We start from the raw sequence: 19,302 nt of genomic DNA, 5'->3' as shown, positions 1-19,302 counted from the left end.
AAAAATATGAAAGAATAACCTAAGGGCTTGTGCTATGGTGTATGACTCATCATTCTTTTTCTGGGAGGAGGAACTTGCTGTATCCTGGTACATATTCAGAAGTAGCCAAGCTACTAGGCTCAGACATTTGAGGGTTTTTTTTCCCCTCCTTCTATCAGACCATGCACACTCAAGCTTCCTGTCTCAGGAAATGGGTATGAACTTCTTTCTCTCTCCCTTATTCCCTGTTTTTTTCTATCCAAAGGGAGCTGAGTTTCTAGTAATCAGTTCCAGGAGTGGGATATGTGGGATAAGAGGTCCTTTTTTGTTTGTAGCTAAAGCAGAACTCAGAAGAAAATGCTATCAAATATTTGCTTGTTCTAAAGAAGAGGTTCACTTCATTATCTCAGTCTGCCTGTAAGTAATGTCTCGTAAATTAAAAAACTGAAGTTATAAAAACAGTAAAGAGAATTACTCTAGAATCTGTCTCTGTAGCCACGTTAGGTTCTCTTCCACATTTTATACTTTCTGTTTTTAAAGTGTCACCTTGTTTATATGTGGGTAAAACTTGGCTTGAACATGTGTCCCTTTACAATAACTTTTATCAAAATACTCCAGTATTTGATGAAGCAGAGCTACTTGTTGTACGTTATCATTATTTTAAAAGAAAAGAATTCAGATTAAATAGGTGTGGTACTGAAAGTGAGATAACTTTACAACAGAAAATACTATTGGAGCAGCAAAAATGGGTGGTACAACTCACAGTGTAACATGAAACTTAAAGCTGCAGATACTAGAGGCAGTATTTAAGGGAATATTAAGTAGCCTCCTGCTCAGTAGATGGTCCTGTCAGCTGGCTTTCATAGTTAAAAATTCTATATTTGAAGAGATTTGTGTAATCTGGACAATTTTGTATAGGAATAAATATATATATAAAAAAAAGTAGAAATGGCTGTAATACTAGCTATGCGTCACTTCCCCCCCCCCGCCTTAGAATGTACTGGAGTCCCAGATGCATTCATTGCTCTCTGGGCATGAGCTAGAGGTATAAACTACTGCAAGAATTGTCACTCAGGGTAGCTTAAATAACACTGGAATGCTCACATCATATACGATATCCCACTTGTGAGGTGGAGGTGTAATAATCAGCAGGAGGTGCTGAACACTGATAAGCAAAAACCTTTCATATTTTGTATGGCTGTAGCAAGGAGAGCACATCTTCCTGTGATCCTTGGTTTTAGGCAAATTATGATGAACTGCTTCTGTCTACAGAGCATGCATGATTTGCAGTTTGTGGTTTTGTCTCTGGTGAGTGTACAGTGCACGTAAGCTTCTCCCAGAGCTGAAACTTGAATATGTGTGCAAGTAGGCAGTAAGCAGCACTCTGAAAGTCATTTCTCCCAAACACACGCAGGATGAGTCACAGACAAATGAAGATGGAAGGTGAATAAGAAGGCAGAAGGGATCCAGGTGGTTATCAGCCCATGTATCATTCTAGCACAGAAGGTGCATGTTTGTACATTCTGCTGGAGGAGTTTAATATCTGCCTCCAGCTGTATGACCTGTGCTTTAGGACTGTTGTAGACAACACATCACAATGTGTAGCGTGAATGCTTCCCTTTCTCTTTTAATGTGAGGTCAATGAGGTGACTTGACTCAACTGAAGAAAGAAACATGGATATTAAATAACGGTGAGCTCAACTGTGATTTGCCAGCTGTAAAGTGGTAATGAATTTCTAGGGTCAGTAACTTCTCAATCCAGTCCATCTGTGAAAGCGTGCCTGTGTATGGCTTTGTAACAGTGCGGATATTTTTCACGTTTAAGATGAAGATCCCTGGCAAGATTCCCAAATGATCTTAGCTGGTGAATTAACGGGATGGAATTGCTTGCTTTGCTTTGTAGTTAAGCACACTGTATTTAATGAGGCCCTATTTTGTCGCACTTTTTTTCGACGTAAACCTCACAATTCTGGTTTGGGAGCCTTAGTGCAAATTACAGCAGCCCTTGTTCGTGGCTCTGCAGTCCGTTGTTTCAGCACCAAGTCTGACATTCAGAACGTCACAAGGTGGCCTCGAGCTGCTGCCTGACGTGTTTCTTCATTCTGTGTAGAAGATCTACAGATGCTAAGTGGTAGTAAACAGCAAATGATATCTGGCACTTGCTTCAGGAGCGTTCATTAAAATAGCAGCCTGAGGCCTTGTCATGCAAGTGTGTGAGTCTGGATAAGTTACGGGGCTAAGTTAAGGGATGTGGTGAAAGTCAGTGAAAGGAAGACCGAGCACAGGAAAACAGAGCTGCTTAGGGTGTATAATTAGACACAAGATGCAAAAGAGAGAGACCAGAAGAACAACTAGGGTATGGGAGCTAGTCCAGCAGCCTCTGAAGTTCAGCAAAAATAACTTGAGCTGGTTTGGGATTTTTGGTAGGAAGACCAGCCACCAATATCTAATTTCTGCTTCTGCTCTTGGTAGGCAGAGCTGGGAGTGAGGAAGGGCATCCCCCAGCACTCCTCACTTAATTGCAGGGAGTGATTGATCGCTGTGAACTTGGGGAGCAGATCCGTTCAACACTTGCAGTTCAAACTGGTGGTTGTGTGTCACTGCTCCCAGGAGTCAAGTGACCTTGTTTATACTGTGTAGCTGGGCCAGTATGCAGCTGTTTCTACTGTAAACACCTAAAGCAAGCTGGTTTCAGGGTATGCTTGTGCATATTACTTTGCAATTAATTTTCTATGGACACACAGAGTAACCCCTCCCTCCCATAGATGCCTAAGTGCTTTCTGCTGCTGTAGGCAGAACAAGTGCATTGTACATTTTCAGTTCATTTTTGCCCTGTCAGAGGAACAAGTGGGTTGGTAGAAAGGAATTAAAGTCTTGCTTATGGCACTGAAGAAACAAACTGCAAGGGGAAGTGGCCGAGTAGGTCGGACCTTTATAGAAGAACCAAAAATAATTGTATGTGGAACCATGAATTCCTCAGTTTACAAGACACTTCACAGGAAAATTATGATAAAACTACTCTGGTAGGAAAAGGTAAGTATATCCAAGTCTGAAATTGTTTTGGAAGAGTAGAATTTGTGTATATTCCTGAATACAATCTGTGCCATACTACGATACTCTCTTTTCTGGACAGCAACTAAAAATAATCATCCCATTAGGTATGAGAACAGATTTGTTTGCGTTAATAGTTAGCTTCTAAAATCAAAAACATTTTGGCATGAAAATATTTTAAGCCTCAAATTCTGGTTAGTAGAATGCAGCTTCTGGGGATTGAGGGGGGTAAGAAGGTGGGTAGGACCCCTCTTTTACTGTACAAACATCCTGCCCTGGGTAGTGTCCTTGAGCATGTAAGAGCTTCCCAGGGATCTTTGCTTATCATTAGTATTGGCATGCTGCACAAAGGGGAGGAATATGTTTTCACTTTCTCATGAGATTTTCTTCAGTAGTGTGTGATTTGTCCTGTTTCTGACAGAGCTTTCTCAAGGGGGGGGGTGTCTCTTTATGCTAATGGTTTCCTATTTTTTTTTTTTTTTTGGTAACCTATTCAGATCTGTCCAGTGGAGGAGAATTTCAGTCAGTTGAGAGAGGGCTTGTTCTCACTGGTGACAGAGCAGGGGTCCCCTGGGAATGACTTGGGGAGAGGGGCTGTCTCTAAGTGTTGGATAGGAGATCTGTCTTAGACTTTGCCTGTCCTACAGATGTGATAACATGTGTCATGTGGTGTTGTCCCTGCTGCATGTGCCTTTCCTGTGAGGGAAGAGATGAGAAGGGAAGTGACATCTAACAGACATGTAGGCATTTTGCTTAGTGCTGGAATATGTAGTGATGAAATGAGCTGCATGGAGTTAGTGTTCTTTATAATGCAGAGAAAGAAGGGAAAAAAGGAAGAGAAAAAACAAAAACAAAAACAAAAACAAAACAAAACAAAACAAAACAAAACAAAAAAACCCCGAAACAAAACATAACAAAAAAAAGGTAGAGGCAGGGAAGGGAAAAAAAAAAAAAAAATTCAGGTAATTGTCTCTACAGAAGTGTACCTCAGAGCAAAAGTCCTGCAAAGGATTTGTCAGCTCCTTGGAGAGCCTCTTTCTTTTTAAACAACACAAAAGTGCCAGAAACCTGTCCTTCAGATGGGGGAGGACTGTGCTGTATGTGAGTGTTTTGGAGAAGTTCTGTATCTTGGAGGAAGAGGAACCAGAGTGTGGTTTGACAGTTGCTACAGCAACTAACGTTTTTCTAATGGAAGGCAAGGATAAGTGATGGTATAAAGACTTGTGTCACTGACGTACCTTCCCCTGCTTCCTGCCAATTTTCCAGTATATTAAAACAATAAGTAATTTATGAGTCCGGCTGAGAAATGGCTCTTCATTTGCCCAGCTTAGCCACGTTTGCAAGACTGTATGATCTTTATGGAGACAGCAGAGAAGAAATTATTTACATACAGGAAAGCAAGGATTCAAGTATCTCTGAAAAGTATACTTTTCAAGGAACAAATGCATTCCTTGTTCTGCCTGAAGTAATTTTGTTAGATGTGGATTTCGCTGGGCTGAGCCTTCTTCATCTCATAGCTTGCTTTCTTCTAATCCTCTCCCTTCCTCCCCACCATGATTATTTTTTTGTAAAGTTTTTTAAACTCTCTTTGGTTACCGTGGAGTTATTTTTTTATTGCAGGAATGATGATGTATTATAGAGTAAATGAAAGATGATGCGAACTTGTGGCAGGAGGGGGAATTTTGCTGTCCCTCCCTGCAGCAGCATTGTTGAACCAGCCCTGGCATAGATGTGCTCCAGTAACTCCTGTCCAGAGAGAGAATTTAACCCTCACAATCTTTTAGGACTCAGCTGGCAGCTAACATTTGGGAGGAATGATACAAAAATATATCTTAACCTGAGCTTTCATTCACCAATTTAATGTTATATATTTAAACTTAGCAGTGGTTTCAGTTTTTTACTACTGAAATTTGGGGTCATTTACCACCTGAATTTCAGGGGAAGACAGTTTACCTAATACTCTGTTTTTTCAAATCTCGCTGGAAGCCTTAGACTGCAAAGGGTCACATATATAGCACTTTGCCTCCCCCTTGGGTTCTCTATGTAAGATTAGAAATAATTAATTCTGAGTTAAGGTTACTGATTTTAAGAGTAGGTATTAAACCATTAAGCATTTTTATAAAATGAAACATAAATATGAAAAATTATGGAATCTTAAATATAAGGTTTTGCAGTTTTTACACCAGTTCTAAAGCTCTGTTTTCATGAACCAAACATGTTTACCTAGCTCTTTAGAAGTAAGATTTATGTTACGGATGTCCTTGCTAATATTTTGGGCATTAACAAGTCATAACCAGAGCTCGCAGGTTTGTGGGTTTGAATCCTGTGTAAAGAAGTTACCTTTGATACAATTCGTGACAATTATACACTGTGTACTTACTAAAAATTATGACTGAACCAGGAGCCAGTTTTCAAGTGAATGACACTGAGGTATTTAACTGGAATAAGTTCACTGCTCTTGAGCTGCTGAGAAGCAGTGCATGAAGCATGCACATTTTTTTTCACGGATGAAAAAGTAATAAACATTTGCTACCAATTTTATGCATCTTTAAACTCAGTAGAGGACTAGTTACTGCCTTTTTGCCATTCAGTAAGCCATTTTGTGGATTTGTGTGAGATGAGAGAGATAACTGAAGTATTTGAAGGGAAGACTGACAGAAAGCTCTGTGTTTAGATATCCCTGTGTTAGTGACCAGTATTTATTCCAAGAGAAAATTGCAACATTTGTTTCTTTAGTGTCCTGTCTGCTCTTCTCTTCCTCCTACAGCCCTCTTTTCCTAAGTCCTTCCTCAGACATTGAGACAGCTCATTGTTTTTTTTTTTTTCTCCAATTCATTCACTTGACCAGGTGATACAACCCCATCTCAAAATCTCTTTTACACTCATTTCTTTAGGCTCCCTCAGGGTCACCCCACTGCAAGATTCTCCTTTACATCTCACCATCTTTCCCTTAGTAATACAAATATGCTTTCACCTCTATCTTAAGAAGCATGTTGTACTCTTGATTCTCTGTGCTATTCCAACTGCTGCCCATGCCCCTTCTTGTTTTCATGTCAAATTCATTGATTTAGCTACTCAAAGTTATTTTCCTTCAATTCTGGCTGGACTTCTTCCAGGCTGGCTCTCATGCCTTCCACGGCATGACTGCCCTCGTCCAGCAACCCATGACTACCAAATAGCACTGCATTAGTAGAGGGACACCAGCAGAACATCTTGTACTTGATTGATGTGCATTGTTTCTGCTCTTCAAGTCACACAAAATGGAAATCTTTCAGCACCACTAAGTTGTTAGTGTGTGTAGGTGAAAGGAAGACGCTTGTTTTCCTAGGAAACAAATAAGGGCATCTGTGATATGAAAAAGTATATGTAACAGAAAATGCTAACATTTTTATGCTTAAGTTGTTTTGAAACAGGTAAAATTTGCTGTGATAATGTAATGGTCAGGGAGTGATTACAAACACAGTATGTGAACCTCCCATACCTTTGAAAGTAATGGTAACTCCCTTCAGCTGTATTTAACTATGTTTCAGATAAGCTTCCCACTTAATACTGTGGATTATGCTCTGGAACTATGTTTCAGATAAACTTCCCACTTAATACTGTGGATTATGCTCTGGCATGGGAGAACATGCAGGTATTTACTTGATTTTTTTCTAAAACTGGGTATGCTGTTGCTTTTTGATACAATTCTTGGGCTTCTGATTCTTGGGCACTCGGCTGGAGCGTGCTAATGCTGACGGCAGCTGTAGACATGCAGCACACATTTGTAAATGGTCTGAACAACTAAACTTTGAGATTTACTGTGTGATTGGAGTATTTCAGTGTCTCATTTAGCCAACCACTTCAGACTTTTCTTTAGATGAACTGAAGCTTCTCACCTAAATAAATGTTGGTGTAATTTGAAAGCAAAAGGAAGTTACTTGCACTTTGTCAGAGTAACCAGTAAAAAATTTAGGAATGTTGAGACGAAAATATATAAGGATATTCACAGAGATTTTATCCAGTTTAATTCAGTAACCTAAGCTAGTGCTAGTTAAAAGCCTTTCAGGTGTGGATATTACACATGTAGTTTTGTGTTATGAAACTTAAAGGAAAAGCACTATTCTCTCTTTTTACTGTTTTTTTGTTTGTTTGTTTGTTTGTTTTTTGTATTTTTTTTTTCCTCCTAATCAAAAATGACAGGAAGTTATTCGCAGTTGTCTTGAAAGTGAATTCTTGCCAAATGGCTAGGAATGGTTAATATGAAGTATTTTCAAAGTAGCATTAAAACAAAGATTTTTCTGCCTTCATACTGATGGAATTTAGAGACCAAAGGAGTTGAATTGAACCCCTGTTTATGCAATTGATGATAGTATTTTATTGTAAAAAAGCAACACTCTTGTCTTCATCTGCAGCATTTTTAAAGACAGAAAACTCGTTTGGGAATTTGAACGGAATGAGTCTGTGTTTTCCAGCAAATAATTCTCTGTGGTTCTTCAATAAAAACAGGTGCTCATCTGTTAATGATAGGGGGCTCCATATGCAGAATTGTCCATAAACATTAAATTTAGTGGGCATAATTCTGTGTCTTTGAAAGGGAAGCTGACCTGGCACAGATTCGCCTTGTTGTAATAGGATGGCTTTTTTCTCCAATGTTTTGAAGTGTATGTTAGTACTTGTCTTTCTGTAAGGTAGGTGCATGAGTTCACCTGGGGCACCACTGCATTTTGTAAGGTAGAAGGAAAATCCAATTTAGTTTGTAGGGATTTTACTCAGTTAACAAGTTCATGTGATTCCTCTGGAGAGATTTATAAAACTGTAGGCATAACTGGGTTTCCGTGCTGTAGTTTAGTGTTAATGCGTCCCTAAATGCACAGATTTAAACTGAAGGGTAAAAAGCTTGTTATATTTAAAACAAGCCACACAAAACAATGACAAAAAAAAGCAAAAGCAGTGAGAGCATGTGCCGGCTGTAGGACCCAGTTCCATAGCAGTGAACATAACAGCATCAACTGGGAGACACACACGTCTCCTGGCTGGCTCCGTGCAGGCTACCCTGTCCAAGGCTGAGCCTGACATCAAAGGGAGATGCTAAACCCTCAGCAGGCAGGCGAGGGAGGGAGCCGAGTGAGCAGTCGGGAGGGCGATGCTCAAGGTGTCAGTGCAAATGCTGACAGGCTGGGAAGGCTTGACAGGCGTGGAGGGGGTGCTCTGCGTGCTCTGCGGAGCGTGGAAGGCCTCTCCTGGACGGACGCTGGTGAGTTGACCCCTTCCTAGCCAGCTCCCTTACCTAAGGAACGGGGCTTTGTGCAGTGGGCTCCTTATCTCGTGACTAAATGGAGAGGTCATGCCGTGAGGCTGCGACGAGGAGGACGTGCCTTCCCTGAGGATGCCTCTCGAGAGCATCCCTCGGTCGCATCCTGTGAAGAAACAACCCCCTCGGCAGCATTGGGGTCGTGCCGTGGCCACCCTCCTGCATGGGGGCTCCTACAGAGATGGCCGGGGAGTGCCTGGTACGTGGGAATGCGGCGTGGGATGCCAGAGCACGGCGCTGTATCGCCGGAGCCTCTGGAGCAAGTTCCTACGTAGCGTGTGAAACCTGACAAGTCAGTGAGTGAGCTGTAGCCTTACGTAAGAGTGTAGTTAAAGAGTTAGCTGCAGATAAGGGGTGACTGAGATATGTTGACTTTTGTTATCAAATAACTGATGCTCTGCTAAAAGGAGTTGGGTTTGAATTTGCTGAATCAGCTGCGGTCATAGCTCGAGAGTGAAACTTTCGACAGCTCCAACCCTATTTGGACCAGTTGCATTAGGTCTTGTTATGCAGGGACCCAGTCCAGTATATGAAGAGTTATGGAGTGTTATCTCTGTTGCTTAACGTCTGCATATGATAACTTTTGGTGATGTGAGACTGCCAAAAAAAGATGGAAAGAAGGTCTGGTAGCTTTCTAAGAAAGGCACTCAGCTCTTTAAAGGAAGAAGCTCGCTTTGATATATGATATCCCCGAGTGTTAAATGTGAGTCCAACCTAGCAGCACAAAGGCCTGCAGTGTTTCTTAACCCAAAGACATTTGGAGAGTTTTCAGTGAGGCCTGGCCTTTGTTTCTGAGTATTTATGTGATCTCTGCGGCCAGGAATATTGATAGTTACATGCAGTCTTACAAGGAAGTGTATTTTGCATTTAATGTAACAACAGCACTCATGTAGAGGCTGTTACTTCCTTACAGCAGTGCTTATTTACATTCACGGGTCTGACAAGTCTTTCATCCTGTCTTGCCTTTCTGCCCTGTGTCGTGGCTCGGCGGTGGGTTTCCACTGTCACCGTGCCTGTGCTGCGGCGGCGAGATGTCTGGACTGTGCACTCGCAAAGTCTCAGTGTGAAGGAATTTCCATAGCTCCCACTGCGGTGTGTGCTGCCTAGGTGGCTACACGTCTACCCATCTCTTTATGAATATTTAACATCTCTGTTAGGAGAAGCTGGTGTTCACACTCACTCACTGGGAATTCTCTTAGCAGAACCAGATAGACCAAAATAGGGAGAGGAGCATCAACAACTGTACTTTCAAAGCTCGCTGATGAACAAACCCAGCTCCTGCCACCTAAATTTGAAAGTGCAAACTTCCTAACACAAGTTAAGGAAAAATAACAGCCATTTTTTCACCTATTCCTAAATGTGTTTGCCATGGAGCATGTGAGGTAGCAAGGCCAAATTCTGATGCATTGTCAAAATATTTATTTTTTCAGAAATAATTACTGTTACTTTATCACACTGTTTCAAACTCACATGATTGATTTGTGTGGTAGCTTCTTCAGAGGTGAAAATCAAGGCGGGCTGTAACAGAGTGTGACAGCTCTGAGCTGTTGAGGGCTTCTGTACTGCCAGGGCATTGCTTTTTCTGCAGAAGCAAGGGAGGCCGTGGAAAAGCCTTTGCTACTTTCAGTGAGATTCCTCTTCTCAGAGGTGTGGGTCAAAGCTAAATCAAGGCTACCCCCTTTCTAAAGCAGGAAAGTTGTGTTGCTGAGAGTATAGGTTCCCTTAGCAAGCAGTTGTCCTCCTGGAGGAAGGAAAGCTGGGACATAAGATGATCAAAGACTTGCCCTCTCTTCCCAGCAAGTAAGACACAAAGCACTTCCACCTGGAAATGAAAACAATTTGGGGGATGTTGTACTGAGATGACTGCGTGTGCGTAGGTGTCATTGTTTTTTTCTGAACAGTAACAGTGTATCTATCCTTCATGGTGATGGCCATCCCTGACTTCTTCAGCTTAATCTTTAGACTGAATTAAACTGTACTGTATGTTGATGGTTAAACTCTGCTAATGAGTATGCTATATAGGAGATTAATTTAGAACAGAAGCTGAAGGATTCTTCTGGTAGTTAAGTCTGCAGGAGCTTTCACTGACTAAGATTTTAGAGCTAGGTAATAATCCCATGCAGTTACCTTGCCATTACAAAGCAGCCGCTTGGCAGCAGAGTGGCCCGTCTGTTCAGACTGGACCTCAGAAATGGGCAGGCAAGTCGTGGTTGAAAATAGAAGATAGCTGTGGCAGGTTGGAGAAAGCTAAACTGGAAAGCTGTCAATTAATGGGATTACAAAGAAAATCTTGATTTGCAATGCATGCTGTCAATATAGAGGCTTATTCATGTGGTCTCATCATGGTTTAAGATTTTGGTCACTTGTGGATCATCCACCTCAGGCTGTAGATGTGCTCACAGGGATGTAATAGGAGGAGCTATTTACCCATGGAGGTAAAATGCTGCAATGCCTGTATCTGTTATCTTTCACAGTGTATCAGCCAGATTATTTTAATTCACAAGATGATAAGAAATGTGGCATGTGGTCTGAGGTGGTGGCATGGGCAATGGCTTTCTTTGGCTGTGACAGCCTGAACGCGTGGGATGGTAGATGGCTTGGGACAGGAATGCTTGGGTGCGCTCCTGCTGGTCTCTGCTCTTCCTCTGGGTGCTTGGAACATACTGTAGTGTAAAATAAATGTTAAGCACCACCATCACAGAGTTGCCTCAGACCTGCTTTGTGTCCCGAGGTTTACTTTCCCAACTTAGTATGCTATTCCTTGAAATGTCAGCCACCTCCAGCGTTATTCAGCCTAAGTTGTGAAGTTTTTTTCTCTCTCTTCGCTTGGTTTGGCAGGCGGGGAGATTTTGGGACCATTCCAGGCTTTTCTGAAGCGGCTTTTTCCACTGTCAGGCGGGATCTGGCGCCGAGTCAGCCGCCGCTTCCTGGTTCTCACCCTTGCCTTGAAGGCAGACAGATGACCTGCCTTAAGGGAGCAACCTTTCTTGGAAGGTGAAATCGAGCCCATAAACTCTGACCATAAACATTAGCTGCCTACATACCTATGAACATATTAATCCCACGTTAGCACTCCCTGTGTTCATTGATCAGTTAATTCGTATTTGCACAGTGCTTTGAAGATGACAGCGATAGGTACATATCTGTTATCATTATAGATTAGCCTATTACACCAAGCCAGAAAACATTACTGAGATAATTTATCCACATTCTGGTGAGAGAGGTGTGTGTTTATTAGGAGAGCTCAGTGAGGCACAGAACACATCAGAAGAGGAAAAATTTGATAACTGAGTGGGAGTCATCTTAGACACATCTTGCCCTGTGCTGAGGAAGAATGAAGATATTAATTTAACTGTCTTCCTCTGTTTGTGGGTTGTAATGTCAACTAACTTTTCTTCCTTCCCCACTTCTTCTCTGGAGGATTCCTCTCATTTTATTTTGTGAGTGCTTGAATGCCATCAGTTTTATCTTTCCTGAGTATCCGTGGAAGGGGGTAAAGGCAGGCATCCTTTAAATAAATCCTGAGCTATTCAGGAAAGGAATAAGTACCTTACCTGTCTCTGCAAAACATGATCAAGGGGAGCTTGATCCGCACCCCTCAGCATTCACCAGGACTGGGGGAATTCCACCCAGAGCTGCAAGTTTACTGCTACTTCCTCATCCTTGCTCTTCATGTTACTGATCTCTTCTGCCTGCTCCATTTAGTCTTTACTGTTAAAATTGTTCTTTCCCTGCTGCCATGCTTAACTTGGTCTGAATTCATGCTTTGCATCAGTAGATGTGAGAGAAAATGTCATCTGATAATAATAGCAGGCATGCTTTTTGATCGTGGTATGTGCATATCCATTAACTTAAGGAGAAGCTCGCTCAGGCCTAAAATACGACTTGCTGCACACACATAAATTTATAAGGCTAAGCCACACGACTAGGAGCCTGTGTCTAGATACCTCCATGGCCCTGACCTTACCAATGGATCTCTTCCTAGAGATGTTGCACCTCTGTGGACTATCGCTGACTTCTGGGCTGCCCACGTGGTTGGGGAAGGTTTGGGAGGGGAACCTGTCTGATGGGAGGAACTAGGAGGGTGGCTGACCTTGCAGCCAAGCCAAAGCCGTACGTTCCAGTCGGGCTCTTAGTGTTTGCTGTAACTCTGGGCTGCTCTCTTTCTCAGCTGCAGGGGAGTGATTCATACCTTAGAGGCCTTCAAAATCATTCCTCTCTCTTCATTAATCAAGGACTTAATCAGTTTACAGGGATCTAAGTGGACTTTAAGCAGTAGGTTTTTAAGTTCCATGGAAATTTTCCACTCTTTAACATACTCTAACATGCAGATTCACTCAAGTTAACGGCATGATACTTCTCTTGGGAGATCATTTGGGATATTTCTCTTGGGAGATCATTTCCTGACTGATCTTATTTCAGGTAACATTGTCTATGGACAGCTAGTATCAGATGGGATCCCTTCGCTCCTGCTCAGTGAAGAGATGAAGCTTCCCAGGGCCGTTGCGTTCCACAAACAGCTCTGAGTTGCTGTGAATCCCTGTGGGGCCCCAAAAAATTCTTAACTCAGTTGTTTTTCAGAGAATGTTTTTCAGTCATTTTACATGGCTTTGATGGTAGAATAGAAGTGATGGAAAAAAATACCTGAGCCACTTCATGCTGTTCTTTTTCGTCATGTTATGATATTCAAAATGTACCAATTTGGTTGATTTTTAGCTGTCAGGAAGGGAAATTTCCCATGGATGCTTTAGACTTGAGAATACTTGTACTTTACTATGCTGGAATTTTTAGGCAACAATAATAAATAGTCTTTGCATGTGAACTTGTAGCAAGAGAAACAGGGATATTAATCCCTATGGGGAAATCATAACTGTTTTGCTTTCTAGATGAATTTCAATTAATTTCATATGGTCTCACATTGATTTTTGTCTTCTTTTTGTAAGCTCTGCTTCTCTGTTTTATTATTTGCTTTACACCAGTGTACCTTTGCTTTCCCAAAAGTTTAATACACATTTTTCTCTTGCCTCTAGTGAGATATTCAGGACTCGCCTCTATCTCAGCCTGCCTTGATTCTGTAATTTAGGAAACTTCTTCACCTTCTTTCAGGTTGCAGATTGCTACTGTGATGCCCTCTGCAATCTGCTGGAGACTTTCCTTAATTCTTTCCTTGTCATTCTCTCTCCTCTGTGTTTTCTTCCCAGGTGTGTCCCTTTTAGTCTCTTACAGGATTTTTTAATCAGTTAACGGTCTCCTGCAAAAGCCAGTTGGCTGTGGCTAAAGAAAATAAGGTCTTTTCAGGTGTTGCTTATCTCTGCCTTGATTTCCCGCAGTGTCCTATGCCAAATATGTTGTGTATTTATAGAGGTTACCTTTTTCTCCAGTAGTAAGTCAGTAGCTGTAGGAAGAAAGAGTTCAGCAAAATGCAGTTGATTTTCTTAACGTCAAGTTGTCTGCTCCGTGCAAAGATATTATGCCTGTATGCTCTCTTCCTCTATGAAAGGCTGAATAGCAAAGGTGAAGGTGAGCAAATAGGGCTTAAATCCAGGTGTGTAATTTTCTATCTGAGAAAGGAATGAAAAGCTAGCGGGTATGTTGCTTCATGGTAAGTTGAGCTCACCTTTTGTTTTTTTCTTAGTTATATGTTGGGAAACGAGGGAATAATTCTCTTTCAGGTGGGAGCTAACAAACTGGGAAATGCTGCTTTTAGAATTTAAAAATGCTACTTCTAGAGGACTTCTGGAACAAGTGGCATTAGAATAGTGGACTGCATTTTTATAGATGTGGAGTATATGTGAAGGAGAAAGATTGTTTGCTCTCATCATTCTCTTAAGTTGTCACTTCATGTCTTTTGTCAGGGTAATCATAAAAATGGACCTTTCTGAAATCATAAAAGGCAGCTATAAATAGTTGTAAGATGGTAACGTGGGCATCTAACTGATAGCTGATCTGCTCTTACAAAATCTCCATTTTAGGGGAGAGGTTTTCACAAGCATGGATTCAGAGATACGCATTTCTTGTGCTTGCAAATGGTTAATGTGCCAACATACTTCCCAGTTAGCTGTGGCTCTGAATTGCCATTTATGGCCTTGGAAATGTTCTCCTAGTGAGCCAACAGGTATGAGATTGTAGAGATGTCTCAAAATGTTGATATATGAGATTATGGTTGCCCTTCAGGTCCACTGGCCTACATGCAGAGGAGTGTTGCCTCAGTCTTTTTTTCTAGTCTCATTCAAATGAACTAGTTCTGTATCTTCCTTTTTTTCTGATGCCAGTTCCTGATTCTCATTTCTCCAAAAGTCTTGCTTTGGTTCTCAGAAGCAAATGAGGGCAATTAGCCTGATCTAATTTGCAAGTTAACTTTGAGAACAAATGAAGCTAGACATTTCCCACTTGAATTCAGTGTTCTTGCTTCTACTTGTGCTTAAAGGTTAGTAACTTTTTAATCAGTATTCAAAGTTTTGTCTGTCCAATACTGCTTATTGGTCCCACTTTTTTTTTTTTTTTTTTTCCTCACCATACTTTTGTTTTCCTTTTAAAATTGTCTTTACCTTCTTTTATTTCTCACTGCTTTGCTCAGTTTCCTGCACTTCGTGGAACTGAACTCAATGTCCATGAAGTAGACTTCCCCAATCGCTGCCCCACGGGGCAGCCCTGTGCACCCCGTCCTGGCAGAGGGCAGGCTACACCGTGCTGCTCCGGGGCTGCTCCGCTCCCCGAGAGACCGAGCGTTGTGCCAAGCTCCTGCAGGACTTGCGCTGGCAACTCAGCGTAGCCTTGTGCCGGGCCACGTAGGTGAATTGAGTCAATCTGAGGTAGCTTGACTACCTCCCAGTGGCTTTGGGCAATGCACAGAGGAAGCCTGAGTAGTCTCTTGTGGAAAGGAGATTTTGTTTCCCCCATTGCTGCCATATTTTATCTCCTGTGACTGTTTTGCATATAGATGTTCATTGCTCTAAGCTGTTCTTTGAGATCCAGAGGCAGATAAAGGGCCACTTCAAGGGAGGTGAGTAGAGGTTTAAACTCTTCTGTTTGTGTCATGTTACCTGGTGGGGCAGTCCTGCAGGGCGAAGTTCCAGATGAATTTAAGTGCATGATCCCCAGGGTTGCATTAGCTCCTTTCCAGTTCTTCAGATTTCTTCTCTGTGGGACTTTGAGACAAGGTGTGGGTAGCTTCCTAGGGCTGGAGTGGACACTAAAGAGTTATCTAATAATGGAGCTCTCCAAGATGTCCAGTGTAGTGGATAAAATCCTTTCTTTTTAAATAACAGCACTTGACCTACAGTTATTTTGAAATGTTCAATACAATTTATTCTTTTCTAGTGCAAGGATCCGTGCAGAAGGACATTGTCAATATAAAGAAGAAAAATATCAGTGTATGGGTAGCATAATACAAAGGTTGTGTTTTGCTTTGATTAGAAAAGTAAACGATTGGTTGTTTTGGAGTCAACTAAAGGGTTTTTTTCACACCCTCCCCCACCCTTCTCTTTCTAAGTGGGTATTGTTATTCTTAAATTTCTTTGGTTTCTAAAACAGAAAAAAGGGTAAAATGTTGGTGTTTTGTTTTGGTTGTGTTGTGGTTTTTTTTTTTTTTTTTTTTTTTTTTTGACATGAGTTCTAAAAATATAGAATATTTTGGGTGAAAAGAGAAGTGGGTTTGATAGTAGAACTCTCACTTTGTGTTGGCTTCAGGAGATGCTGCCTTGAACATTAAGCTAATAAGAGCGAGCCTTTAGTAGGTCTAGCATCATGCATAAAGGAGATGAGAACAGAAGAAATTATGCCTTGGAGTTTTGTCAGTGATGCTGAAGAGGGCCAGAGCCCGGTGCCTTGAAGAAAGCCAGGCGGTGTGGGCAGCTCACGTCGGCGCTGCTGACAGCAACGCCTCTGCAGCAAGTTTGCCGTGGAGACAGCTACTTCAGGTGAACCCTCCTCACTTTGAGGTGGTTTTGCTCCTGCTGAGTGAAGCAGGACCAAAGCACAGAGATCTTTAAGGGCCTGGAAGCACAGTCTCCGCAAGCCCGTGTCTCGGCGGAGGCGTGGGTGCCCGCTGAGCAGCCGAGCCGGGGCCCCTGTGCCCGGAGCCTGCCAGGCCCAGGCTCAGCCTCCGCTCGCTGCTGGGACCCGTTTTGGGGATTTCTTAGCGGCCGGTGCTCACCGCTGCTGGCTGAATCCCCGTTCCACCCTGGCCAGCACCGCTGCCTTTCTCTCAGAGCCATCAAAGTGGGCTGACAGGCAGCGTGGTGCTGGCTTCCCTGAGCCAGTCCAGGGAGGAGATGATTTTTTTTTTTTTTTTTTTCCTTTATTACTGAAATAATTAAAACGTCTTTATTTGTTTTCCTAACTCCTTGGGAAAGTGAATTCTGACAAGTGTGGGGTAAATCCTCCCGCAGCATGCTAGCTCAGTGACAGTCCTCACTGCCATTGGTAGCAAATACCTCTCTCCTACCTTTCTCTTGGGTATGTCTGTTGAAGATGCTAGTGTAGCCTGTGATCTGGCACTGTGCCTTTAGTAGCAGTAACTTTTATAGTATAATCCTGTCAATTTTAATTTAAGGCTGTTATAGCTAATAACTCCCTGTGTGAGTGTGCCTTTTTACAGGAATATAAATGGTTTAGACTCTCGTGAGATAGTGAGTAAAGCCAGTGATTTTAATAAAATATTTTTTTGTAGAGTTCTCAGTTCTCTCAGAAGAAAACCCCTGTATTCTTTCTTATCTCATTAACAAGGGAAGAAGTAGGATATAAAATTAGAAACAGTCCATGGAGACTTAATTCTCTTATGTTTTTACTGGAAACACAGGGTACTTTGGGACAGTGTCATGTTCTCACTGTCTAAAGTCAAATTCAATCATGGTCCACATTCATGGTGTGTATTATGTATGTCTCTTTTAAGTACTTTTTTTTCAGATTAAAGTTAAAGATAGTCTTTATGATTTGATATATCACAGCTTTTCAAACCACAATGCATCCACTTTTCAGGATAGTATGTTTATTCTGTTCAATCACTGTACTATTTTTGATATCAAGTGTACCACCTCAAGCTCATCTTTGAAATACTAAACTCAACAAAAAAAAATCATTGGTTTGGTTTGCTTGGGTTTTTTAAAAAGTATTTTTTATTCTCTGCTAGTTACATACTTTTTTTTCCAGTTAGAGTGCTCACTGAGAAGGAGGGTTAATGGAGGCATGCACTGGTGACTACAGGAGATAGATTGATTTTTGAAAGCAAGTGAAAATGCCTAAAATACTTTAGCTTTTTTTTTCTGATTTCCTGGTCTCTTTAATCCTGAAAGAGAAGGAGAAGAATGGAATTAAAACCAGCCTTACAAAGAGCTCTCATGCAGTGGTGATAGGGTTTGTGTTTTGTCTCTTTTCCAGTGGTGATAAGAAATGAGTTTTAAGATACGGAAAGAATGAGATTTGTGGCTTTTTCCCAAGCATTAGTGAGCTTTAAGTATAAAATGGGGAGAAAAGAAGTGAGCTAAAAATTGTGGAAGCTTGTTGTACTGTTAGAAGAAGCTGGTATAATCTTCCTGTCTTTTGAGTCACATAGTGAGCACATACTGTATTGCATCCTTGGTTTATTTTGAATGTTAAAGGGCATGTTATTAACTCTATCTGTTGCAAAGGCCATGATGTTAGTATGTTTATATTTTCCTGTAGGATGCAAGGTCCTGCAAAGTGTAGTCTTCCCTTTGTACAGCATTGCACAGTTTGTTAATTCACATTACTTCCTCCGAAATTCCGTGTAACTTCGTGAAGTTTTGACAGGCCAGAATGGAGGCTGCATTGATATGATAGATCTGCAGTAAGAGATCTGATCTGACAGTTATCTGCCTGGTTTAATTACAAATTTGTTTAAAATTTGATCTTTTGTTCCAATCTGACAGAAGCTAGAGTGATATAAACCAATTCCAGCCTGACAAGAGTGTGACTGCACAGAAAGATATATTGATTTAACTAACGCTCTCTGTCTGTAATGGCTGAGGGGGTGGGGGGGAAAAGTCTTTCATATTATTTTCTCTTGCTTTTTCTTATCGGTGAACTGCCATGGTTCCAGAGGTGTGTCTGGGAACAGACAGGGCGGCGGGTGCATGGGGTACATGAGTAGGTGAGGATTCCCCAGCTGCTGGGACTGCATCGGTTGGCTGGGATTGTCAGGATGCTGAGGCTGCTTGGGCAGGTTTGGTTGCTCACCTGCCCGCAGTTGTGCTGTCTGAGCTGGCTTTGGCAGGCTTGCTTGGTGCTGTGCTGCTGGTAGAACTGGATACAGCCCGGGGAATTCATCATCTAGTGCCATAAAGAGTGGGTGTTGGAGGGGTGGTAGGCTCTGCGTTTGTGGGCATTGCTGGACTGCTGGCAATGTTGGTTGGTGATGTAGCCAGCTCCCATTGAATCCTAGCCATAGGATGGATGCACAGAAGGAGAAAGACAGCTACTTTATTGTGTTCTCACTGTAATTTAACATGTATACCATGATGGCACACAGAGGCTCTCATGATTGGCCTCTGTTATGCTGTCCAGACCGGATAATAAAAGCACTTGGACCAAAGTTTGTCCTTCCTGTGATTTGATGGTCTGCATCTTTCAAACTGGAAAAGAATGCTATTGTATTCTCCGAAATGGGAAGCATATTCTTTTGTTATGCACTCCCTTCCCCAAGTGGGAGGATAATGTAATAGAAGCATAACAGAAGAAACGTGCAAAATACTTACTCACGTGGGATGTTTAAGGGAAAAGTGTCTGTACAGCACAGCACAGTGCCATACCTATGCACATGGAGTATTGCCTCGTATATTGTCTTCCCTTGCGTTTGAATTCCAGCTATGGAAAGTACAAGGAAGAGTTTCTATTGCTTTCTCCTAATCTAAGTCACTGTGAAGGTACTTCACATTTTTCGTTTTCCAGGTGCCTCAATGCAGCACTTTTAAATGCTTGGAGTTTCTTCTTCTAACAAATGTAAGCACCAGTAAAGGAGT

At 41.9% G+C, this 19,302-nt stretch overlaps 1 protein-coding gene across 8 annotated transcripts in view; it reads left to right on the top strand.

Annotated features, from left to right (window-relative positions):
* The window catches only part of ARHGAP6 (Rho GTPase activating protein 6), a 340,774-nt gene that overhangs the window by 228,387 nt on the left and 93,085 nt on the right, over window positions 1–19,302 (top strand). Inside the window, exon 1 of one of the 8 annotated variants that reach the window (XM_032986907.2) lies at window positions 2,622–3,012. The exons of 4 other annotated variants lie outside the window; for them this stretch is intronic. Coding sequence is in view for 1 of the 4 variants with exons in the window: in XM_032986905.2 (XP_032842796.2) it covers window positions 8,505–8,522 (18 nt within the window). In the remaining 3 variants the exon portion in view is untranslated. Of the gene's footprint in view, window positions 1–2,621; window positions 3,013–8,501; window positions 8,523–15,270; window positions 15,327–16,221; window positions 16,243–19,302 lie in introns of those variants that run through there. 3 more of the 8 variants (XM_032986905.2, XM_032986906.2, XM_032986909.2) reach the window with 3 other exon arrangements.

Source organism: Tyto alba, unplaced genomic scaffold (genome assembly GCF_018691265.1).
Source record: "Tyto alba isolate M040663 unplaced genomic scaffold, T.alba_DEE_v4.0 Super-Scaffold_14, whole genome shotgun sequence".
Classification (NCBI taxonomy): Eukaryota; Metazoa; Chordata; class Aves; order Strigiformes; family Tytonidae; genus Tyto; species Tyto alba.
Note: the sequence above shows the minus strand (reverse complement) of the source record. Positions and strands in the feature narration are given on the sequence as shown.